Consider the following 27,087-nt stretch of genomic DNA (forward strand, 5'->3'; position numbering starts at 1 on the left):
AAGACTGCTCTGAAAACCATGCAGGTAATATTTTTATTCGCCGTATCCAGGCTAAAATGCTCCCAAACCTCAGATGTTTTGGTACGCGCAGCTGCTACGTTGGACGCTGCCATTTCTGTGTGTTATCGCTGAGCAGAGAAGCCAATGCGCATGTGCGACTCTCGGCAGAGATTGTAATGAAGAGAGATGCCTCACTCGGTCGGAAAAAAAAACATATCTGGCGACAACGTCGACAATGATATTCATTGTCGACTATTTCTATTATCGATTTTTGTCGACAACGTCGACGAATCGTTGCAGCCCTAATAGATTACTTATAAAAACAGACTGAATGATTGTGCTAACATGTAAATAAGCATGAAACTGTAGGGAATGATTGACAGGTGCGGTAACGACTGATTGTGCATGTCAGTGTGCAGCACCTGATGATGAAACACTGCGGACGTCGCTCCTGTAGCATCATGTGGTAAGCACGTTCAGCTGAAGAGAAGATATGAGGTGGGAGAGAGGAACAGAGACGCCCGCTGGAGCTCAGATATAACTGACTGACCTGAGAGAGAGAGGGAGAGAGAGAGAGAGAGAGAGAGAGAGAGAGAGACACTTGAAGGGTGTGCTCACATCATACTTAAATGGACCGAACCGTACCACAGCACAATTGTCCCCCCTCCCCACTTCTCTGCTTGTCTGCATTGACACTCTAATTAATGATCCGTACCTGAGTATGCTTACTTCAGTAAAAGATGTGATTGTTTTTCATCGTAATTAAAAGTTTATAGCTTATTAGGTGTTTACAGTAAGGTACAGTTTCACCCCAAATGGTCTGTAAGTACATAACAATCCTAATTTAACAACACTGCATTGTATTGATTTTCCTTTAACCTATTGAAAAGCACCCCCACTCTGTCCCAAAACATGAAAAGACCTACTTTCACTAAAAGGGCTGTTTTTACTAAACCATTTAGAGTATAAGCATAACTCTGATATTAGAAAGAAGACACTTTTCCAGGTTTTAAAATTATTTTAAGATAAAATTTAGAGGCTGAAGTACTTAAGCAATATCGCTCGAGTAGGAGTGTGGGCCGGAGGCAATCACAGCCGTGATGATATAGAGCTATATCACACGACTCCGAGAGCGATATTGCTTTTATACAACAGTTCGACGGCACACGTTTGAAAAACGAAAACTAGAAAACAACAACAGAGTTATTTTAAAAACCTCTTTGTTTGAGAACTACTTCTTCCACCACGGATTTGAGGGCTGCCAGAATGACAGGTAAAACTTTCGGCTGCTTTGAAGCTCATAACAACTCAATGGACGGAAAAGCCGTTACTTTATATTACCGTTTCTTGGTCACAAAGTGTAGTTTTAAGATTAGTTCAGTCGAGAATGTATATGTATTATATTTAAATCTGCAGTCGATTAGTAAAGATAGCGCCTGTTTGAACGTTTGCTTAGTGAGATTCGGTACGAATGAGAACCAAAGCATGAGCGGACGTCAGTGTTCACTCGCCCCGCTGACCACCGCCCTCTCTGGGCTACATCTCTGACAGGGATTCCCTGGCTCTCATGTTGGTCTTGTTTGTTTATGATCGTCAAAATGAGATCAAATCAGCAATATTTGGTGTCATGATCAAACTATTACTTGTTTTTTTATTCATATTTAGTGTCTTTTGTGTTGTTATTGTTTTGGCGCGAGGTAAAAGTTAATAAAACTACTTGTATAACGTTACTATTGCTTTCTCATTTATTCTTAACGCGATACGAGCACTCGATTATTATTATTAAACTTTGTTCTTGTCAGTACTATATAAAACTTTTTTTATAAGTGTCAGAGAGATGTTTTTGCATGCTGCTTATAAATATATCAGTGGCGATATCTCATAACATGTTTTAATAGTCACGTCACGATAAAGTAAATTATCAATGTCCACATTTAAAAGCTGCGGTGCTTACCTGCAGTTCCACTGTGTTTTCGCGTTCTGATAAGAGATATAGCTCCAGAAAAACTTTCCAAGTGTTAATCGTCCACACGATGTGACAAGACATTACTCCCATTAACTTTAATGTTACATCCAAGAGCGCTGATCTTTGACGGAATAATAACTTCCGATTGGGGATTCACAGACTGATTTATGAGCTAGTAAACTAATGAGACACACGGAGAGTGATTCAAAACAACGCGTCTGTGTTTTTCCATTCAGAGATGAGCCTGCTTAGGACCTCCATTCACTAGGTGGCGGAATGATACGAAAGGTGAAGCGGTTACAGTGCCGTTATCAGCACAATATCGCATAGCTCTTATCAGATTCGAGAACCAGAAAGAACTGTTGTATAAAATGTAATAAAACATTTTTTTTGCATAACATCTTTTTTAATACTAAAAATCTTAATGATAAATATGTGTGTGAAACCTAGAAATGTAATGATGCCAAAGCCACAAGTCTAAAGAAGTTATGTTTCACGTTTGAAGTCAAAAGGCCCAAAAATGAGGTTCTTGCAAGGGTTTTTGTAAGACTAGTGCCTTTTCTAAGTGCCAGTCAGCCCCAAAATAAAAGTCTTTTGTTTACATGCATACACGTTCGTTTTTATTATTTATCCTTATGTTAGCATATAAAATGCAGTTTCCACACCAGGAAATAAAGCGTCACACAAAAATTGTTGGATTCGTTATCTAATTGGCTACACGTTCTGTCTATCAATATTTTCCATGAAGTCATTGGAGGAACAAGCGAGTCAGATGACATCACGATTTTTGACAGCGCTGTTTGGATATTATGTATTATACTCCCGCCTGCTTCAAAGTTTGAATGCGGGTTTGACCGCGAGTGTAATCTCATTTACAGTGTTACGAAGTAAATAGTCCTCAGATTGTATATTATATTCTATTACAAGACGTTCATGCGAAATCTGATGTAAACAATAGACAATATCTATATTTCACGGATTATACGCATTTGTGGACAAAAATGGTCATTGGATGTATTCTAATAGAGGGTTTTCATGAGTTATTCACACATCTGAAATAGACTGGATTCGATTTGCGATCGTTATATTAACACAAAGGTAAGAAGTCCTGTTTATATTTTGCATGTTGTCATCTGGACTTCTGTCACAAAATACTACATTTATGATGCTAGAGCATCTGTATCTCAAAACAGAGACCATACAACTGATGCTAAACCCGTAGACCTTTTAAACAATGTATAGTTATGTTAATATTATTAATGTTTGTAGACAGGAGGCTATATAGATATTGTTAGAAAAAAAAATGACGTCATCCCACCCCCGAGCTAGTGCGCGTCGAGAGGTTAAAGTACCTTTTTGGTTTCTTTTGATCAAGAGCCCCAAATATAAAGCACACCTAAAAGCAGTAAACACACATTCATGTAAACAGCCTTTTTGGAAAACGCACACAGAAAATGAAATAAACATTATTTTGAACAAAACAAAACCATCTTAAAGCTAGGAAATGCCTCTATTCTGCATCTTCATGCCACAGTTTTTTAAATCTTTCCCCGTCATTGATGATTTTTTTTTTTAAAGCAGAAGGTCTGTTTTTTCAATTGATATATTGTATGTTTATATATTTAAAGAAGAACATTTTCTGGAAGGCATAAAATCATAAAAAAGCTGGCGCTGGCTGGCAACTTTTATTAAAAACGCTGGTGGGGAAATAGTTAATAGATTTTAACCTTTATTTATTAATATTTTAATATTTTTATGTATACATTTTTAGTTTTCATGATTATTTTACTTTTAATTTTAGGTACTTTGTTTAGTTGCTTTCTTCTATCACTTATTTTTATATACTACATATGCTTATTTCATTTTAATTTCAGTTCTGGTGTAAGGCAAGTTGCCTGTGTATGATAAATCGTGTACAGTATTTACTATTAAATCCACAGCGTGATGTAGTAGTAACAGGAAGGTCATGTGTTAGTATGCAAGTATGTGAATGTGTGAGCAAAGTAAGGTAAATGTTAAGCTCATTTGGGAAAAATAGACTAACACTGAGATCTCATTACCCTATAGCACTCACATAACACACACATACACACACTACAGAAGATGTATGACAGAAAACACAGAGGATACAGGAAGGACAAAGAGAGATAGGCTCTGTCTGAAACCAGTAAAACATTGTCTTTCCTATTCAGCATATACTGCAGCAATCAACAGCATCAGTACACAACCAATATGTCTCTATTTGGTTAATTTTAATGAAAAAGGACAGATGAATTGGAAACTGCATGTCAAAGATGTCAAAAATATTACTAAAAAAAAATGTTACTTGAACATGCAAAAGGTCCCGGTCCATCAAAGACGATGTGACATGTGGGGGGACACACAGAGGAAGCCATGCCTGAAATGAGACTCTGCTGCAGGGGGCCAAAACGAGACAGGCATCCCACCAGATCCACAGCACTACTACAGTGTCTCTGATTTCCTTCACGTGCCAATAAAGCGTTACGGCGGACAGATGGTTGTCTTGTCATGTTTTATTTTTGTTAGTGACCGGCAGCACATGCTGTGATTCCCTGATGAGTGGACTCTTATCAACAATGCTCTTCTTTGACAACCAACTGTAGCAGTGATGACGCTGGACAAACAAAAGTTTCAACCTGCACTGCACAACAAAAGTGGATGGTGACCATAAAAATTCAAAATGTAGCTTGGATAACTCAATTTGTTGGAAAGTAAGTCGTACAGTTTTAGAACAGCATGAGTCTGAATAAATGCATTTTTATTTTGGGGTAAACTTGAATCGTTTAAACTCGAGGAGCATACAGAAGATACAGAGATAAGGAGTGGATGGAAATGAAGAGGGAACAGGAAGAGTGGGCGCTGTATGTCGAGTAGGCTATCACTGTCAGGAAGCCCATGAATTATTTAAAAAGAGATCAAGTCGTGTTTCAAAATGTGCTACGCTGTGCTTACTAGAAAACAGCTTAAAATTGCCAGATTGAAATCACAGTGGTAATGAATTAAACATTTATATTCCACATTAACAGCACAAAAATCATGTGTCTGTACTTACAAGATTAGAGTAGATAGGCAGGTCCTTGTAAGGGTTGATGAGGAGAAGAATGTGTCCAATGTAGGTCTGAAAAGAGGGAAATAAAAAGAGATATTTGAAATGACAAGTCCCTGATGCTACATAGTTATCCATAGATTTATATTTTTTATTGAGTTACATTATCAATCTTTTAATAAACAGAAATTCTAATCACAAGGTTTACAAAGATTTTCTATTATTTCAGTATGCAGGGCATGAAACAACACTGCTATGATAAATTGTTTGCTCAGTTTAATTAAGTTTTTTTTTCCTAAAGCAGTCAGATAATCCAAAGTCCCTTTAGGGAAGTCACGCAAATAGGCGTCCATGTTTGCAATACCTCTGGGCAGTTATTTCAGTCATGCAAGACTAAAGTTCCCTACAGTTCTTTAGTTCACTATTATTGAATAAGTGAGTAAAAAGTGAAGCGATGCATGTGCCATCTTGTGTCAAGACACGGGAGTTCAATTTGGCACCCACCACAGTAAAGTGGTAGCGGCTAGCTGTTGAGTGTACATTGGTTGTGGGATTATAAGATTGAACTCGATAATGTCCACTTAAATTTCAGACACCACAAAAATATGTCCCAGTGACAACTTTTGTACCTTTTTTCTGAAAAAGTTTTTTGTTTTTTTGCAGTGATGTCACAAAAAATATTTGGTTCTTCAAAACATATTTCAGTCAAAGATAAAAAAAAACGTATTTCTTACCTTAAGGTCTGAAGGACCTTTTACAACAAAAAACCTTTCGTGCAACAGAAAGGATGATTCAGGTTTAGCCCTAACCCTTATCCTTCTAAGACAAGAACGGGTATTGGGTATTAATTTTCAAGGTGCATTGTGTAAATTTTGGCGGCAAAATGCGTTTTTATGGCCACAAACGCGTTTATGGCATTTTGCCGATTTTGAGATTTTTCGATGGATTGAATGTCCAGGTTCATTTCCGTATATAGTATACTTCACATATCTAAATGGCCAATGAAAAGTTGTGAAATCATGTATAATTATAATACAATTAATAATAGATAAACTAAGCGTATTTAATTAACTAAGACGTAGGCTATTTAATAAACTGAGCGTATTCATCTGTCAATATGAAACACGACTTGGCCATTCTAATTAATGATCGGAAGAACGCGTATCGACCACCATTACTGTAAAATATGCACGTTTGTCCATTTAAACTCAATTTTGGCCAACTGTGGATTATATCATTACACTGGCAAGAATATGGTTACATGTAAAGATGCCGTACCAAGTATGACAACGTTACATTCAACTGCTTTTGAAATACGGTGTTTATTTCACTTCCTGAAAAGTAACATGTTTTGGACATGCGTGAGTTTCATCGGGCAGCGACGATATATAAGTCACAGTGGACTATATGTCGCGTTTATTTAGAAAATTATTTTTAAAAATCCAAGCCGAAGAACAGACCTGGAAGGTTGAATAGGCTAAATTAACCAAACGAGCCAACTAATGTGAAGTTCGCATACTCGTCATTCAACATTACAGAATCCATTGAATTATATAAATACAGAAGCAGCATATGGTGGACCCTCACGGCTGTAGACGGTAATGTTGTCTCTTCCATCATAAATGTCAAAATTAATTCATACTGACTTACAAGGCGCACCTGACTATAAGACGCTGCACCAGCTAAGTTATAAAAAGAAGCGCGGCTTATAGACTGAAAAATACGGTAGATCAGAATTCATCATGCCAGTAGTTAAAAGAAGTTTATCAGCAGATATAATTAGCAGTACACTTATTACAGTCACATTTCCCCTGAAGCAGGTTCATACATTTTTTTTGAGTGGGGGCGCGAAGGAATGCACCGTACACAAGGGGGCCGCATGCGGAAAAAGTTTGAGAACCACTGCTTTAAGCACTATACCGCAACAATATGTTGTTTCTCCTGCATTTAAAATTTAGCTCATGTGCCCTGAGGGGTTGGCACAGGCCAGCAGCTTATTTCTCTCCCATAAGGATGAACTGGAGAAAGATCTGTACTGTTGGGCCAGGCCCAAATGTCCCCTCTGGTCACAGCACTGATAATCCTCAATTACAGACTTGATGATGGAAAGTGTCCCTGTTATCACCGATGCAACAGTAACATCCACTAGGAATAAAGGGCTAGGGGCTGTACGCTACTGTTGTGTGACATTAGTGTGCTCTCAATGGCAGCCTCAAGTTTAAAAAACCCTTTTAGTCACAGCCTCATAGACCATTCATAGACTTTTTCGATGCAGCACAGTTTGCTACACAACACATTAAAAATCATGTAATGATGCTAAACCGAGATATGCAGTATGTGACCGCATGAGATACTGAACACCATGTTTAACTCTTTCCACGCCAGTCTTTTTTTTTAAGTTGCCAGCGCCATAATTTTTTATGCTTTTTTCACACAAAAGTGCTTTCAAAAAAAGAAGTTTCATCCTATCTTCATTTTTTCTCTTTTTATCATCTGTCAAATATGGGTAGGTTTCTTCAAAAATAAAAAATTTTGAGATAAAGTTATAGAGCGAATTCTAGTGGATTATAGCAGAAATATGGATTGCTGTAAAAACTCGTCATTGGCAGGGGAAAGAGTTAATGAGAAAATGAATCCCTGTTACCAAGTTTGTCAGTGTCTTGTTGAAGACAACTGGATAATAGATTAACTTTTTACTACATTATATTGAAGACAAAGTAACATTAAATCATACAATCTGTAACTTTTGCTTCTCTAATGCCATCTACATAAAACTGTAGTTCTTTGCCGAGTAATTTTCTGATTGTGTGTTGTGCTTTCCACCGCTACTCTGTGTGAATTAATCTGATCTGTGATCACCTTATTTATTTATTTATTTATTGAGTGAAGTTTAATACTTACAGCACACAGAAAACAATTATCATAAGGGATTTGAGCTGACTTTGAAACAGTTCACCCAAATATGAGTTCCTCTTTATTTACTTACTTACTACTTTATGCCATCTCGTTGGTACTGTACTTGCATGTCTTGTGATTAAATACGCATATGACAACTTGTCACGAGACACACAAAAACCAATGATGTTCAACATTATCGACATGCTGTCCTATTTAAAATTACTTTTAATTTTTGGATTAACTATTCTTTTAAAGGACCAGTTTGTAGATTTTACGCATGGAGAAGCTACGGTACCCACCACAGGACAAACATGTCATCGTCTGAGACAACGTAGCGAAAAACGCGAGTGCGTTGTCGCTTTTACGCATATGGGTGGAACTTTACTTCCGGTCTCTGTTTGTTTAATGGTCTGATTAGTTGCTTAAACTAAACTCTTCTACATACCTCGTTGAAAAATAACAAATGTTTTGGTTTCCTAAAGACGAGAAGAGACAATGATCATGGATTATCGCTATTTAATGGGAGGTTTGGCAGCCGATCTGTAGTTAAGATTGTATACATTATATAGTACACATTTTACACAGTAACGTTAGTTCAGTAAAGTTTTTGATACGCTTTAGCTATGATTTGAACTAAGATTAAATGAAGAATTTGGTTCCAAAACGCAATAAATCCATTTTGACAAATTTCTTATACCAAGAAAGTGACAAGATCAAAACCACCATTTTCTGTTACAAACTCTCACATAGCATCTTTGGGTTATAAAAACATAAAAGATTCAAATCCATAACTTGATTTTCAAAGATTTATTATAAAAACGAATATTTTTTTCCACAAAATGCAATAAATCCATGACAAGTTTTTTTTCAAAATGCTAGAAATCTATTCAATAAAATGTGCATTCATCTTTGCCATGATATATTCATTTAGTTGACTAGTGGTATACACTGATTAAAAATAAACATTAATGTCATTAATCAAAACACTTACTTTGTCATATTAAGATCACTGTCATTGCTGCGGTTATACTTGATACTGTCGCTTAACATTTTTCAAAGCGATCCGGTGTCAAATGTTTTGGTCCTGTTTGATTTTCGTTGACTTTGAGTAAAATAATGGAAAGTTTTTCATAAGATCCCCTGGGGTCAATGTGTTAGAATCACATAAACTTCACAGATGCTGTCGGGAGAACAAGCAACCGTCTCCCGAGTGCCTCTTGCGTAAGTTATTGGATGTTGATGACTTATAATCTTTCCCGTCACAGAAAACCATCACAGGTTTATCAATACCATTAAAGTATTATTTTGCTTTTGTTTGTTTGTTGATCACGAAGTACAAAGTAGATGAGGAAAACTAAGATTCCGTGTACTCAACACGCCGCCATTGTTTGTTTACATTGCGTGGAATGGTGCGCTGTAATACGTGGAGCAGATTTATTGCGTTCTGTAGAAAAGCAGGAGTGGCGCATATCGCGTTTTGGGAAAAAAGGGAGAAAAGATGACAGAATAACACTGCGGATATTGGATTTTGCGTAAAATTAAGAATTTACTGACCTGATTTAATACTAATTTTGGCAGTAACTTAGCCTGGGTGCCAGCCGATCTTAGCCCTGCCCACAACATTTTGAGAACAGGAAGGTCGGTCTGGGGTTTCTGCGTTGAGGAGCTACTATGCTAGACCCAAAGCTGGTCGAACCAATCAAATTGTCAGGGCGGGCTTTATAAGATGATGGACAGATGATCAACAGTAACGTAATGAACCACGTCACCAAAGAGCGCGTGTGTTGAATCTGTTTAACGAAATGGCTGCCGCTGTAGAATTCAGATGTGTGGATTCTGACATTGAGTCTGTTCTAAAAGATATCGACAGAGCATTGATTTTAAAAGAGGAACAGAGAAACGCGAGCAAAGCATTTGTTGATGTTTTTGCCATCCTTCCTACGGGATTCGGCAAAAGTTGGTCGCAACTGAAATTGGTATCACGGCGATGCAATTCGGCGTGCCTGACGAGATGGATATAATTAGCGGTCGTTGCCAGCTTCTTTTCGGAAGCCCGGAATCGTGGTTGCTGAATAAGTGGAGGGACATGCTAGGCTCCAATATTTTCAAGCGAACGTAATGGGTATCGTCGTGGATAAGTTCACCTAATGGTAAGAGATAGTCTTACTGTATGACTTAGTAAATACTTAATGTTGTGATATAAACGAAATGTTGTAAACATAGTAGGTGTTGATGTACGTTCGCTAACCCAGACTTAGTATAATCACAATGTTAGTGTCATTGTAGCGAAATAACTAGCAGTTCGGTCAGGCTGCAAAAGACGTAATTTCAACATACGTCACACACTCCGTTGCTCTGATTGGTCGTAGGTCTATCCAATTGAGTGCAGAGGCATTTTTCGGTTGAGACACGCCTCATAATTATAGCTCAATGGAGCGGTATCAGACTCAAATTCTGACTAGAATTGAGTATGACAACGTCAGGCTAGCAGTAACTCATTTTTTTCAAAAATAGCGTTTATCGCATTTTGGAACCAAACTCTTCATATACTTGTTGTTTATTTTGCTTGTTATCAGTAATAAACTACTCTAAAAGGACTTGTTGTTGTTGTTATTGATTCTTAGCGGAGTTTACTGGAAGTTATGTGTGTTCCCACGAAAGCCGTTTGTTTATGTTGTTACTGCTGAAGCCGTCTATAGAGCAGTTTGTCTGTTTAGGGATACTGTAGAAACATGATGTCGACTTCCATGTAAGGGAATCCGCGGTGTGTGAAGATAAAAACGTCTCATTCTAAGGTAATTAAAAAATACAATTCTTTAGTAATGTCTTTATACACCACTGATAATATTGTTATGTATATTATATTGCATTTCTGTCAAGACATCCTTCTAAAAGCTAAACAATACACATTTAAGTCTGAAGTCTTTCAAGGTCAAGACTCAATGAAACACGTCTGGCCTATCTCCTATAAGATGTAAAAGTGAGATTAGATGGCAAATTTCTATTCCATTCTTATAGACAAGTGTCTACATTTAAAGATGAATTAACTAGATGAAATAACTTGAATCATCGAACAAATCGTTTATCCTAAGTCTATTCAAACAGCAGATAGCTAAACGTATCATTTCCCACTTTTGAAGTGCGCATCCAGCATTTCTCTCTAAATGATCAGTAACCACCAGCGTCTCTATCCATCAGTGCAGTAATGACAGACATCATTAGGCCCCATTACAGTGTAACACAAAAGGCTCCACATCTCTGAACTCTCCGTCCATATCGGCCCCAGCAGGAAGACTTCATTACGCTCCATTGTAAAGTGTGGGAACAGCGGCAGCCATTACGCATGGATTTGGCTGCAGCCATGAAATAGCACAGTGTGTTATCAACTACCGGACATTACTGCCCGCATGCAGCCGTGTCTGCTCAAATCATTCCACATCAGGTAGTAGATGAGCACAAAGATGGATTTTTGCCTTTAACCACACTACGATTTATAAGATGACTCTACTATATAGTACGACAAGACTGGAGATGCTACATTAACTGAAGATAAAATTTTCAAATATGTCAGCCTATTTAATAATTTACTGAATAGTGCACACATTAAAAATAAAGTAAATGCATTTATAATTAGTGATTCTTAATGAAGTAACATTACAAACAGAAGCAATCAATGAAAGAATATCTTTTCACCCCTCCAATCTTGGCCTGAATTCATTGAGACCTAGAGGGCTGCCATCCAGACACCAGACCCTGGCCAAGCTACAAACACGGGCCTTGGCCAATCTCCATGACCACAGAGAAGAGAGCCGGCAGCAGTGTGTGTGTGAGACCAGACCCCTGAACACACAGTGGACCGGATGGCTTGGTGAAAAACCAAAGCATGTGTGATTGAGGCCAGCATCCGGCATCACCTCCCTCAGAGCAGGATAAGATAGAGAATAGAGGGCTTTTCTAATACTGAGGGTTGGGATCCTAACTGAGACTTTATTTTTATTGTGGGATTATAGGAAATGACATAGTAAACAATTCACACTAACAATTCAACAGCCCAGCATGAGAGTTCATTTGTATTTACGTACATATATCTGGTCATTGGCGAAGCGTTTCTGCATCTCGTACAACAGGCTGCTGTCCGTGAGCTCACTGAGAGATGCGAGGTCATCATTTGGGGCAGGAGGCATTAATTTGACCTGAAACACAAATTAAAATATTCCTCATCAGCCATGGTAGTCATACGGTACATACTCTATTCAAATGTGCATACTGTTGTTTGTTAAAGATGATGGGACAACAACATTCCCCTCTTTCCTTAAGGTAAAGTTCAAGTTAAAATCAAAGTGGTTTGCCTACAAACGTGCTGTTACTTTTTGTGGAGTAAAAAAACTGTTTTTCCTGAAACAGTTATTCACAATACAACATTTGACAGCAACCAAGTCTGCCAAGCTCCAAAGTGACAATTATTAAAGCTCCGTAAAAGTAGTGCATATTAGAGATGCACTGTAGAGGTATTTTCGGGTAAAAGAAATGTACCCGACCCAAAATGACCCCAATAACTTTTTACCCAAACCCGACGTGCGTAAATCGTTTTTTTTTTTATATAAAAACCCGACCCAAGACAAACCTGAGAACATTAGCCCCAAGTGCGACCCAAACCAGTGGCAATTTTTTTAACCTGATGTCGGTATATGTCAAACATCACATGACCAAACCGGAAAACTGGGTTGATCGCTTCCGGTTGCCGGCATGTGTTATCGTCAAGAATTTTTCTTGACTTCTCAGTATTGGGATGAAACAAAATCTTATTTAAATTTGAGTAAACACTGTGTAGAAAAAAACACTAATTTAACTTCATCAACTTTTGCGTATATATCTCATTTCCTCACATAAAAATGCATCATGCATATATCTGCACGCCACCAAAGTATTTTTAGGGAAGTCATGTCACTAGACAGCCATATTTGCCACGCCTCCGGGCATTTATTTCATTCATGCAAGACTAAAGTCATATCTACTTCAATGGGGAAAGACAGATATTTCTAAAATCGCACAATTAAACGACATATTTCTGACCAACAATTAAAGTTGACATCTACTGTACCATAACGTTTGCTGCCTAAGCTCAAATTACTCTTAAAAACAACTTTTATCAAAGTTGATTTAACCAGTGTTGTAGTACTCGGTCTTGAAACCATATTTTAATGGTCTTGGTCTTGTCATGGACTCATGAGCATTTTGACTCGTTCTCGACTCGTACTCGAATACAATTTGGAATGTGACTTATTCTCGAGTCCACACGAGTCCCTTTTAAATATATATATATATATATATTACTGTTTCTTTAAACTGATGTAAGATTCACAGGAACAGTGATTGGTGATTTCTTTGCGCGCATCAGACTGGCGCGAGGTCAGAGGGTCAGACCTGAGGAGGTTTTTGCACTACTGTGACTTTTACCTCATGGCAGTGCAATAAAATCACCTGTGAAGTGAGATTTAAGCATTAGATAAGCCTCTGTTACCCAAAATGATAAGACGATGGCGCTAAAACACCGAGTGGCAATACGCATAATTCCAGCAATAAACAAGTGAGCAGAATATTGTAATATTTTTAAGTCTACATATATTTGTGTATTATTTATATTTTATTCTTGAAGAGAAATTATTATGTGGTTGGTGATAATCATTTACACAATACCATAATAACATTTATTTATTAATTTAAATTTTCAAATATACAGTATTGTGCAAAATGCCACAATTAGATTGGTCGTTTTTGCAATGTTATAGTGATGATCATATAAAATTGTTTCTCAGTCTCTTTAAAGGTGCAATTTGTAAGATATTTGCAGTAAAATCTCCAAAAACCACTAGGCCAGTGTTATATATTTTGTCCAGCTGATTACTATCAATATCTGTAATGTTTTCAACTACTTGTAAATCGTGAGAAAATTTCCATTCAAAACATTGAAACGGGGCAGTGCAGTCTCCTGTCAATGATGTTAATATCCATGTGACCCTTTGTCACCGCCTTTACTGACGTAAACCACATGACAACAGTGGTCGAGCTCGAAAAAATAAAATGGCGGCCAAGGAAGCGGCTGGAGCAAAAATGTAGTGAAAATAAACGTATATTTTCACTTTTTAAGCATTTTAATTGCATTTCTAGCGAGAAATTAGTATTGTAGTTTTCAAATATGTGATTAGTTATCACAAAGGCGCTCTCTGTTTATATTTCAAACACGCTGCCTTTGAAGTGCGTCGGAAAGCCTTTCTCTGAGCGGCCTTCAGGCCTCCGAGGCCGAAGTCTTTTCCTCATGAGGCAGCGAGGCAAGTCCTCACTGCCTTGAGTTTTCGGACGCAGCCAGTGTTGTGGACAAATGCGGAACTATGCGCTTGCTTATGGACTTATGGATATCTCTGTACCGTCTGCCGCTGGTTGTGTCAGCTCCTGTAAGCATACGGGCCAACCAAACGACCCAAGAAGAGTTTGGAACAAAACGAGGGAGGATCAGTTTGTTGTTGCATTATCTGGATGGAGAGAGCTTCACGATTTAACTAGACCGAGATTCTGATCCTGCTTGTGTTTTACGCGATGGGTGAGTTGTTTTGATTCGTAACCCTTCAAAAAACGTATGCTATTATATTGATCACAACATTAGTGTGTAGATTGTAATCAGCGCATCTTTCCGCGGACGATATGCACATCAAAAGGTATTGTACAGCAATATAAATGGTCATTTTAAGACACTTCACAATAAGATTTGTACTGTCAATACATTATGTGAAAAATCATTGTAGATTGTAAGTTGAAAACTTAATTCTGAGCTGTGTTTACCATCGAATTTGGACTAATACTATAATATCAATATGACTAACAATTTCGTTTTGAACATCACATATAAACTTACATAGTGAAATAAACGATGTCATCAAACGCAACATTTATAAGACTTGATTACCTTATCCATCAACGTGATTTCTCGTTCTCGTCTGATTGATGGCTAAAGTTAAAGACTACAAATCCCATAATTCCACGCTGCTTCAGAGCGTCAGTAAACAACATCATTGTTTTTGTTTGATCTGGCGCCATCTTTCGGCGCATAAATACAAATTGTATCTTTAATAGAATAGGTCCAGAAAATACAGGAAATGTGTATATAGTATTAAAAACTGTATAAAAAAAACTGCAGTGTCAAGTTTTTAGGGTAAACTCCTCTTTCACTTGAGCAATAGCAGGAAACTGCAGGATCTCTTAAACCTAAATAAAATTAAATCCTAATTTCTAATTATTTTTACTTCATTTTGCTCAAAAACGCTCAAGATGTGTTTAGTGCTAAGAGAGGTCACACTAAATACAGTGGACCTGTGTATATTCTAGGACCTAAATTATAGAGCGGATTTCAAAATCATTAAACTGAGGGTGACTTTGACATTTTTAACAAAACATGAATTGAGTGAGATCAGAAATGAATAGCACAGACTTTAAGTCTTTTCTCAGACCTTAAGTCTTTTCTCAGACCCAACTTTATGTGGACTCGGTCTTGACCCGGACTTGAATGAGCTGGTCTTGAATACAAAACTGGATTTAACTACTGCGCATGCACACAGGTTGCCAAGTGCCTCGTGTACAGAGCCCCTCCTACAGAGAATCGGCAGTCTTTATTGATTGATGATTGGTTTCTTTTAACTGAAAGGTTGGACTTCAGTCACCCCTACTGTATAGATACTGAAGTAATAGCAATGCTCAGTCTTGTTATATTCAGTATCTTTGATGCAACTCTCATCAAATACAAATTCCCTATCACTTCAGCATTTAATACTGATGCTTAAGATATCATTTTCCCCATACATTCCACCTGTCCTCTGACCTGCTCCAGCTTTCCTGCAGCACTGGAAAATGCTCCATCCAGTCCATTATCAAGTGAAGTTTGTTTGATCAATGCTCCTCCAGTGTCCCTGAACATGGCCTCCTTCTCCAACAGACTGTCCCTCCTGGAGATGGGTAGAGCCATAGTGGCCCTAAAAAATTGATCAAACTCTTGGTCATTATAGATATGGTATAGGTAGTAGATCATATAAGAAATCCATCAAGGATGTTTCTCTGTCAAATGGTTCATCTTTCATAGTACAGTATATGTGATATGTTGCATGGATTTTCCAACACAATCTCATGGTGATTTGTACATATTTTACGAATGATGGAAAATTCATTTTTGTACAATTAGCTCTCACCCCTGTATTGTTGGGTCTAAGTGCTGGGTTAGGTATGGCTATATCATTGTTTTGTTTTTTTCCAATAATCATTTATGTACAATTATCTTTAAAGAATTAGCCAACTCGTAAAATACGTACTGATGTCTGTGAAGTCAGGTTGTTCTTTGCCAGCCTGTGATGCTGATGTGCTGGATCAACAAGATTAAAAAAAGACCATGCTGGTCGTCCAACATCACCAGCTAACCTTTGTTATTAAACAGCATGGCTACACTGGTTTGGCACCAGCAGATCAGCATGAAACCAAAACGAATCAGCATGGAAATTCATTCAAGTCTTATCAGCAGATGTTGCCTGTGTTGATTTTTCATACCTTTTGTTCCACCTGGTCTGCCATATGAATATAAATATGCATAACATTTTATACACAAGACTTTAAATACTGTACAGTACATACAGTTTTTTAACAGGCGGGCTGTTGTCCTGACTCGAATCTGTGCAGCTAATTTCTGATAGTGGAGGCAGGGCTGAGGGATCTGCTTGTCTTTGTATCCAGAAGTCTTCGGCACTCAGCAACATCTCTGCAATTTGCTCTGTTGCAGCTATGTCTGCAAACACAGGTGGTAAACGGCAAAGTCAGGTACATGCTTTTCTTCAAACTGTCTGAGCACCTGGCGCACTTATTAGCGACTGAAGGTGACATTTATAAAAATCACTAGTAGGGTACACTTAACCAAAATCTTCCCTAGGGTCCAATCATTTCAGTCTATTCCTTCTGTCACGCACACCCCCTACTGGCTTGTGGTTGTGTTTGTACTGTGATGGGCACCGAGCCCTGCTGCAGACAGATCCATCTGCGCATGGATCAGTCAATAGAAAGGTGGTTAATTTTCCAATTGAAATGAGCAGTAAGAGGGCAGGAGTTGCCAGAATTTTTATTAAAAATGAAATGCCTGTGAGAATCATCTCCCATTTGCACACACATCCTTCTAAAGGGACTAAATGGAAAGGATTTATTTTGGCACTGTGTTTCGTCCTAGGCAACCTTAAGTCCTTAAGTTAAACTGGTGAGCTAGGATGAGTTATTGATTTGAGTTTAAGGGCTTGAGACTGAAGTGCTCACAAGAGGAGATGTGGAGAGGTGGAGAATTGATTATGAGAAGCACAGCTGTCTCTAATGCTCCTGAAAGCCATGTGGCAGACTCCCAAAATGACTGACTGACTTCTTGACTGACTGACTGACTCCATGAATGACTGACTGACTCTCTGGTTGACTCCCAAAATAACTACCTGACTGACTGTTTACCTGATTGACTCCCTGACTGACTCCCTAAAAAACTGACAGACTCCATGAATAAATGACTGACTCCCTGACTGACAGACTGACTAACTCCCTGACTGACTGACTCCCTGACAGACTCCATTAATGAATGACTGACTCCCTGACTGACTGACTGACTGACTCAATGATGATTGATTGACTGACTCAATGAATGACTCCCTGACTGACTGACTGACAGACTGACTCCCTGGCTGACTGAATTGCTGACTTCCTGACTGACTGACTCCCTGACTGACTCCATGATTGACTGACACCATTACTGACTCCTTGACTGACTGACTCAATAACTGACTGACACCATTACTGACTGACTGACTGACTGATTCCCTGACTGAGTCTATGACTGGCTCCCTGACTGACTGACTGAATGGCTGACTCCCTGACTGACTGACTGACTGACTGACTCAATGACTGACTGACTGATTGACTCAATGACTGACTGACTGACTCAATGATGACTGACTGACTGACTGACTGACTGACTGACTGACTGACTGGATGGCTGACTGACTGGATGGCTGACTGACTCCCTGACTGAGTGCCTGACTGACTCCATGATTGACTGACACCATTACTGAGTCACTGACTGACTGACTGACTGACTGACTAACTGAGTCCATGACTGGCTCCCTGACTGACTGACTTCATAACTGACTGACACCCTGACTGACACGATTACTGACTGACTGACTCCCTGACTGGTTGGCTGACTGACTGACTGACTCAATGGCTGACTGGCTCCCTGACTGAGTCCCTGACTGACTCCCTGGCTGACTCCATGACTGACTGACACCCTAACTGACACCATTACTGATTGACTGACTGACTGATTGCATGACTGACTCCCTGACTTACTGAGTCCATGACTGGCTTCCTGACTGACTGACACCCTGACTGACACCATTACTGACTGACTGACTGACTGACTCCCTGACTGACTCATTTTATGCCTGGCTCCCTGACTGACTGACTGACTGACTCATTGGCTGGCTGGCCGACTGGCTGGCTGACTGACTCTCTGATTGAGTCCCTGACTGACTCCATGATTGACTGACACCATTACTGAGTCACTGACTGAATGAATGACTGACTGAGTCCATGACTGGCTCCCTGACTGACTGAATGACTGACTGACTCCATAACTGACTGACACCCTGACTGATTGACTGACTGACTCCCTGACTGACTGACTATCTGACTGAATGGCTGACTCCCTGACTGACTGATTGATTGACTCAATGATTGACTGACTGACTGACTGACTGACTGACTGACTGGCTGGCTGGCTGACTGACTGACTCATTGGCTGGCCGACTGGCTGGCTGACTGACTCTCTGATTGAGTCCCTGACTGACTGACTGACTGACTGACTGACTCATTGGCTGGCTGGCTGGCCGACTGGCTGGCTGATTGACTCCCTGACTGAGTGCCTGACTGACTCCATGACTGACTGACACCCTGACTGACACCATTACTGATTGACTGACTGATTCCATGACTGACTCCCTGACTTACTGAGTCCATGACTGGCTCCCTGACTGACCGACACCCTGACTGACACCATTACTGACTGACTGACAGACTGGCTGACTGACAGACTCCCTGACTGACTGATTCTATGACTGACTGACTGACTGACTCACTCCCTGGCTGACTCCATAAATGAATGATTGACTTCCTGAATAACAACTCCCAGACTGTAAAATTCTAAGAATAGAAGCCATTTAAAATAAATGTATAATCTGACCAATCCTTTTATTACTTCAGCTGTCTTGCAGGTATTGCAGATGGAGAGTGCAAGTTATGACAAATACGCAGCTGAACTGTCTGCAGCATGTAAAAATGAAGACACTTTAACAGGCACGTGTAACGTCTTATATACAAGCATTTTACGAAGCAGTATAGCAACAGAGCGGTGTCTCATTCTCCAAATTGATTTGACACCTTCAACTAAAAAACTTGCATTTAAATAAAGCGAGTTTAGAAAGATTTGTGCCAGCTTTTTGCACTTGACACTACAGTATGTCTAAGCATCTGCTATACCGGAGCTTTAATATTATTTCTTCAATACTGTGTATGTTTTACTTAGACCACACGTTAGCGATTGGCTATGGCAGATCATCGTTTTCAGCCACTCCCTCTGTTTGCTGATTGGTCCTACAAAAATTTGATTTCTCGAAACGCTAGAAAAGACCGAAATCCCAGACGTAGTACTGAAGAAAAATGAAATTGAGCGGAAGTGCGTAGGAGGGCGGCAGCCAGACTATGTTTTACTGTGTATAGGTTTTACTTTTGTATATTTCTAAGGTTGGTGAATTAGATTAACTGTTGGTTAGTTTAATCTACATCAACATGTCATATTTTTTCCTAAATAAATATTTTTTTGGCTGGTTCCAGATTTATTTTAATAAGTCAGAAACGTCTCTGCTGTGCCACGCTAACAGCCACGGTGGGAGGAAAAACTATTTAAAAGAATTCATCCAAATATGAAAATTCTCTCATAATTTACTCACCCTAATGCCATCCCAAGATGTATACAGTATGACTTCTTTTCTTTAGTTAAACACACCATCAAGTTTTTTGGCAAAGAAAGGTTTACGAACAGAACGCAAACCTTGCACACTGTATTAGATGCGTATATTAATTAATGTTGTTGTAACGCGACTTACAAATAAGTGAGCATTTTACATTTTGTCATAGAGCTAACATAAAATGCAGTTTACTAGACCATGTTTACAAGTAAGAATGGGTCTATACTAGCTAGTAAGGGTAAACAACATATATATTTCCTTTTTTTTAAGGTAAATGCGGAAAATGTGTTTTTAGTTGTTTCTTGAAGGTGGACACTGCAGCGTGAGATCGGAAGAGGTCAGTTGTGTGTGTTCAACTGAAGAAAGGAAGTCAGAATGAGTTAATTATCATTACATTTTATAATTTTTCCTTAAGCAATTTTAGTATATAACAAATAAACCCCACCAAATGAATTATTATTACTATAATACAAAACAAAACCAATGCAGTTATAGGAAATGTCTTTATTTGCCATGACTTTTCTTTATGCAACATATTAAGGGGGGTTGTGTGCGTATCTGTGTGTGTACCTGAGGGTTTGTCCTGGTTGCAGTTCAGAAGAGTTGGATCAGCTTTGTGTTTCAGCAGCTGGCTCACAATGTGGGTCTGTGTAGAAAATGCAAACACAAACAAACACTTTTTTGACTTCAAAGGGACTGACAGAGAATAGTGAAAGATGTAGGTCACATGTTGAAGACGGCTACGCTCTCCATCAGCTTTGTAATTTACAACATCAGCTGTCACCAGAGAAGGATGAATCTGCCTCACATTTATAACATCAGCACAGCAGTGTGTTTCATAGATGCCTCCTGAAACCAAAGTGTGCATTTGTTTGTATTTTACAGTATGTAGTGTATGTGATGTATACTGTGTGCCTGTGCATGTATGAGTGATACATGAGTAAACACCCCTACTTTCTTTAACTTAGAAAATGTAATTTTCAACAAGCCCATCTTTCTACAAATCAAAACCCATCCGTGATCATTTGTTTAGTTTTTGTTTGTTGGATAATAATTTCAACTACAGTTCACCTAAATACTAATTCACACTACCTGATGATATGTGACTGAAACTTCGTTTTTCCTCTCGCGATAAGTCACTCCAAACATCACGTTGACTGATGTTGGTAGGTTTACTTATATCACATCCACCACACTTGGTATCATTATACATAAATGTCATGGAAAGCCACCTATACTTAGGAGCAGTAACGTATAGGTGTTTCTTGTGGGTAATAGTACATTATTTTAAATCAGTAGAGATGTGGGAGTGTTATCCATACATTATTAGCAAGGATAGCCTTTTATACTTCAGATCATACATGTGTTAAGGGGTTTCTGGGAGGTTTTAGTTCATACCGCGTCATCGTCATATACATGTATTCAAGATGTTTCTTACTTGCATCAGGTGACCTGAAAATGTCAGGTCCATTTCCATTGCAGTTCTGCGAAAACACCTTTTCTGAAAACCACCTCATGCGAGCGTAAATACTTTTTTGCAATATATGGGAGTTTTTGAGAAATTGATGTGTTTCCATTAGGCGTCATTTTAATTCACAATGTAAATTTGCGCAATTTATAGGGTTATGGAAACACAGCTACTGATCTGACAAACCGCAAACAAACTCATTGAATAGGGGTAGTCATGATTCTCCAAATCATCGATTTAATTACATTTTCGATACTAAGGTCACGATCCGATTCTCGATTTTTAATTCTTTTTTTTAAGACAAAAAATGCTATGCCATTATTATTAATTATTATTATTATAGTTTCACATTAACATGCACATGGCGGATTCCTTATTGCACGCACATGAACTTAATGTGCGCGTCTTGGACTCCTAGCATCTGAAATAAATGCTTCTCTCTGTCTCACGTGCACGCGCTCTCGCATCTGTCCAAAGTGTAAACATAAACTAAAGTAGTAATCCTTGCGTATTTGTTCTGTTTTATGCATTTCATGTGAGCTGAGGCAAACTATCCCTTTTGTTTAAAATATAACCCGCTGCATTTTGGCGGCTCTCTCGCGCACGTGCAGAGAGCTGCGCTCTGTCCGAAGTCAGATCACTAGGTAGTAATCCTGTTTATGATATGCATTTCAAGGAGTTGTAGCAATACATCCCTCGTGTTTAAAATATAAATCGCGTTCTGCTGGACCAATGTTTTTAAAGGCACTTCTGAGAGGTTTATTTTCCCCCGCCTTGCAACGTGACATGGGGGCGTGGCAGCATCGACGATTCCATTTTTAATTCAAAGTTTGAGGTTGTGACTTAATTTCGATCGATTTCGATTTAAAATCAAAATCATGGCACCCTTATCATTGAAAAAATGACCGAAAATGACCTGTACTGCAGTGTGTCATATAGCTGTCCATCAATGTAAACAATGTGCAAAGTAGTTGAACCAAAAAGTGCACGATTAATAAAGATATTGGTTTCTAAAGTAGGGAGTCGACTCTGAATCGCTGAAACAAGTCGTCAAATGATTGGATCGCCTGCCTGTCTTTATCCACGTTTATTACACTTTGCATAATAATCTCCGTCTTGCCCGCGGGCGAGTTTGTAAACATCATATCACGCTGTGTTTTCTGTTTGTGTTGTTTTCACTACCAAAGGTATATGAAGATATATGAAGAATCTATGGTTAAAATTACTTTTTCAAAGAGGGATATACTAAACGTTTGGCTATGAATAATCAGTGGTTAAAATTACTTTTTCATGGAGGGATTTACTAGACGTTTAGCTGTGAAGAATCAGTGGTTTAAATTACTTTTTTACGGAGGGATTTCCTAGATGTTTGGCAATGAAAGATGGTTCAGTACCCACTTTATTTGGAACAACATGCGTCTCCTAACTACAACCTGTAAGAATGATTATAGCTACATACTTGCTTAAATGAGTGTAAAAATTTTAATGTCTGTCGTCGTTTTTATAACCTGGACTAATGATGAATGATGTGTATCGATGTTGTTTTTTAAACTCTTAATATACTGTCAGAGAGTCACGTTAGCAAGTGGCTAACGCATGCTGCACTTACGGTTTTGCTATGACCCGGTTAGCCTACACACTTGCTTAAATGAGTGTAAAATGTTAGTTTCTAAGTAAAATGTATATTTTGAGAAAATTTACTGGCTCTTTAAAGCCTGAACTTAATCCAGTGGCTAATAGTTTAAAATGTATATTTTAAAACGTAGTACATATGGGTGTGTACTGTACATTTGGCCATTAAATGCATTTCTGGCTGGTAAATTATTTTTTTAAATGAGTCTGACTTTGATCCACATGTTCACAAACTCCAACATGCTTTACAAACATTTGTATAAGTTACAGCAGTGTTATCTGTTTACTCCAGTGTTTAGCACTTATACAGAGCACTGTGTTGCTATTAATTCCAGATGATGTACTGACTGATGTACTGAGCTGAAACTAAAACTCTTAAACTGCACTATACTGCTGAGTCACACAGCCATCTGCAGTGCTAATGACTGAGTCTGTCTCTGTCTGTGTGTGTGTACGAGAGAGAGAAAGACACAAAAAGAGAGAGAAAGAGAGGTCCGGTCCTGCTGTCATAAATTATGAATGCTGGCAGAAAATGCATTTATTCTGTTTGTGTGTGTATACATCGCCACTTGAAAAATGGCTATTTACAGTCCTGCAGTAAAAGTTTGATTTTGAGTTTGTTTGCGCCCCACAATTTTTTTTGCACCAGCTGCCACTGCTATAACATAACTAAAATATAGCATAACTAAAGTCACTGAACACTGACACTTATATAAAAATATTTTAAAAAATCACTATGTAAGAGAAAAATGTATAGTTAATGCCAAAACAGTAGTTTATGATGGATTAATTAATGTTAAGAGTTACAACGATTTATTTTATAAATGTATTAGTAAATGCAGAAATTAACTGTAGAAGTGTTGTTCAGAGTTAGTTCATGTTAGCTAATGCATTAAAGGTGCAGTATGTAAATTGTAGAAGGATTATTTGACAGCAATGCAATATAATATAGATAACTATGTTTTTAGTGTTGTATAAAGACCTTACATAATGAACTGTATTGTTTTTATTACCTTAGAATGAGACATTTTTATCTGCATACACAGCGGGTCCCCTTACATGGAATATGTTTCTACAGTAGCCCTAAACAGACAAACTGCTCTACAGAGCGTGTTTGTCACTACGTTCTCTTAGACAATGACATGGTTGTCCTGTGATGGCTACCGTAGCTTCTCTACGCATTTCGAAAGGGAGGGGTGCAATACGCAACCTCACCACTACATGCCACTTAAATCTACACACTGCAGCCTTAACTAATTGTTAACAAATACAAAATTATTGTAGTGTTACCAACCAAATTAATAGGTGACACTTTTTCGATAATCCACTTTAGAGTCTGTTAGTAGGTGTTGAACTTGGGGCTTGAGTCCGACTTCAGGGTCAAGCTTCCTTCGATGCTTACCAAGTTTGTTTACCATTAATAATTAAGACTGAATGGGCAAACTTGTGAAACAGACATTCGACTGCAACTGTATCTTTGCCACGTTACTTGTTTTACTAACCCTAAGCCTTTCACTAACCCTACCCCTAACAGTCTACTAATACTCTAATGATAGTTGAACTCCATCCTGCATATCTTCTAGTTTTCTTAAAAATAATTGCGTATTTTAATGATGTAAGCATACTCGTGTATGGATCATAAAGGGTTTGTTCCAGTTAAGTATGATGTAAGCGTGCCTTAGTTGACATGTAAATGCAAAGTTATTTACAGTAAGTTTAATGTCCAAAATGGACCTTCATGGAAATGAAAATTCAATGAATATACAATAGTTGCTTATGTGCTAAAACAAGGATACACAAATACATGTGTGGGTAAGACTATCATGAGATAAAGAAAAATCTCTTCATCAGCAACTAGAAAGATTATTAAATATTTGACCATGTCAGCAAGTTTGCCCTCCAGAAATCAATCGCCCCTGAGAGTCTCAGAAACGCTGTTATTCAACTCATATAAAACACATTAGTGCATGTATTGAATTCTCTGAGCCCTAGTTTATCTGGATGGGAATAGATAAGATCAATGCAATGTAAGTGCCATTAATCAGGAACAGGACGGGTGGGTGATGATGAACTGTATTTGGACTACAATTACTTTATATCGATATATACCCATGCCTGTAATCAGCAATCTGAAAGAATAGATGTTTAGACAATAAAACGTATTATATTTTTGCAAATTCATATCCACCAAATCAGTCATTTAACACTGAATCATTATAGAGAAGTTTGCTGCACCCTTCAATCTTTTCCCTTTTAAGCATACATACAAAGTTACCATTGCATCTTACTACAGTATACTGTAGTGAACTACTGTATATTTACCTGCCCATATTTGGCCGCCAGATGTAAGGGAGTCCAATAGCTGCTGTCAGACACCTGCACATCTGCCCCATTCTCCAGCAATACAGACACCACCTCCTTATAACCACTGGCACAGGCGATGTGCAGCTGGAAACACAAACAAACAGGTAACAGGTTTCATTTGGTCATTTATGTCACCACCTGTGACCGTGGTGTTACTTTCAACAGAGACAGATGAATGTCGCTGGGCCGGCCTCACCAGTGTGACTCCATCTTCATTGTGCTGGTTGACGCTGCCTCCGCTGCTGATCAGCTGCCTAACATCAGACAGCATGGTGGACGACCGCTGGGTCTTCATCTGATGCATAGAGCTTATGTCCACTCCTGACAAACACACCAACAGGCAGACATGAATCCCACAAGTGTCACTGTAGATCAGTGGCACATCCCTGCCGTAAGTTCTCCGGCAGCCTTGTTTTATGGGGCAGCTGCATATACAAGGCATGAATTTCTTTATATATGTAACTATAATAAAAAAATGCATTGTAATTATCATGTAATAGCACTATTTTAACAAAAGAATAGTTGTTCAGGTCAGATCTAAAACACATTTTTTTCCTCACCATCGAGAGAAAATCTCTTACCTTAACTCTTTCCTTACCATTGACGAGTTGCCTCATCAATTAAGAGAAAACACTTCCCTGCCAATGATAAGTATTTCTGGCAATCTGTAATACCGCTATTATCCACCAGGTCGCAACTTATAAAAACCGGAAGTATCGCCCTAGGGCAAACAGCTGTATATCCGCGTATGTTTTGAGGATTGCCCTGAATCTGATCTCTGTAAAAGGTCCTTCACAAAAATTTAATTATCTCAGCTTTTTGCTCAAAATTTGGTGTTTTTGAAGAAACCTACCCATATTTGAGAGATGTTAAAGGCGGAGTGCATGATTTCTGAGAAGAAAAAAAAAACGCTTTGGAAAAGGGAGTAGGGCCGACAACCAAAACACACTTGTAGCCAATCAGCAGTATGTGTGGAGCGTATGTGCGTATGTGTGGGGCGGGTCTATCAAAAGAAGATCCAGATTCTATTGGGGTAGGGGCGTGTTTGTATAGGTGATTTCAAATGTCAACATTGGCTTTCAGAGATCATGGACCCTGCCTTTAAAAAGAGAACTAATGAAGGTAGGATTAAACTTTTTTTGTTTGTTTTTAAGCAGAGGGTCTGTTCTTTCATTTGATATTGTGCATGTTTATATATTTAAAGAAGAATATTTTCTGGAAGGCATTAAACTTTTGTGAAAATCATGAAAAATACTGGCTGGCAACTTTTTTTAAAAACACTGGCTGGTAAAAAGTTTACCTTAAAGTATTACTCCACTTAAAAAAAATCGGATCATTTACTTACCCCGATGTCATCTGAGATGTTTATGTCTTTCTTTGTTTAGTTGAAAAGAAATAAAGTTTTTGAGGAAAACATTCTACGAAAGGTAACACATGACATATGTGAAACTACCGCTCCAGTGTTTACAAGTGTGGAGAAAGAGGACTGTTCCGACAGTGTTGTTTGTGGAATGATACCAATTTATGTCTTTGTGTCAGATTATTGTTAAAAAAGTGTGCATTTTTACATATGAAAGCGTGAACTTTCGACGTGATTACATAATAC

The 27,087-nt window shown here is 38.4% G+C and overlaps 1 protein-coding gene across 9 annotated transcripts in view; it reads right to left on the reverse strand.

Moving 5' to 3' along the window:
• myo16 (myosin XVI) overlaps positions 1-27,087 on the reverse strand; it is a 269,807-nt gene that overhangs the window by 103,612 nt on the left and 139,108 nt on the right. For all 9 annotated transcript variants that reach the window (XM_055214652.2, XM_055214651.2, XM_055214654.2 and 6 more), the window contains exons 6-13: positions 25,678-25,802; positions 25,440-25,565; positions 20,588-20,663; positions 16,602-16,752; positions 15,802-15,952; positions 12,014-12,124; positions 5,040-5,105; positions 423-550 (exon numbers count right to left, since the gene is read on the reverse strand). In XM_055214652.2, coding sequence (XP_055070627.2) covers positions 423-550; positions 5,040-5,105; positions 12,014-12,124; positions 15,802-15,952; positions 16,602-16,752; positions 20,588-20,663; positions 25,440-25,565; positions 25,678-25,802 — 934 coding nt within the window. The remainder of the gene's footprint in view (positions 1-422; positions 551-5,039; positions 5,106-12,013; positions 12,125-15,801; positions 15,953-16,601; positions 16,753-20,587; positions 20,664-25,439; positions 25,566-25,677; positions 25,803-27,087) is intronic.

This window comes from Misgurnus anguillicaudatus, chromosome 17 (genome assembly GCF_027580225.2).
Source record: "Misgurnus anguillicaudatus chromosome 17, ASM2758022v2, whole genome shotgun sequence".
Classification (NCBI taxonomy): domain Eukaryota; kingdom Metazoa; phylum Chordata; class Actinopteri; order Cypriniformes; family Cobitidae; genus Misgurnus; species Misgurnus anguillicaudatus.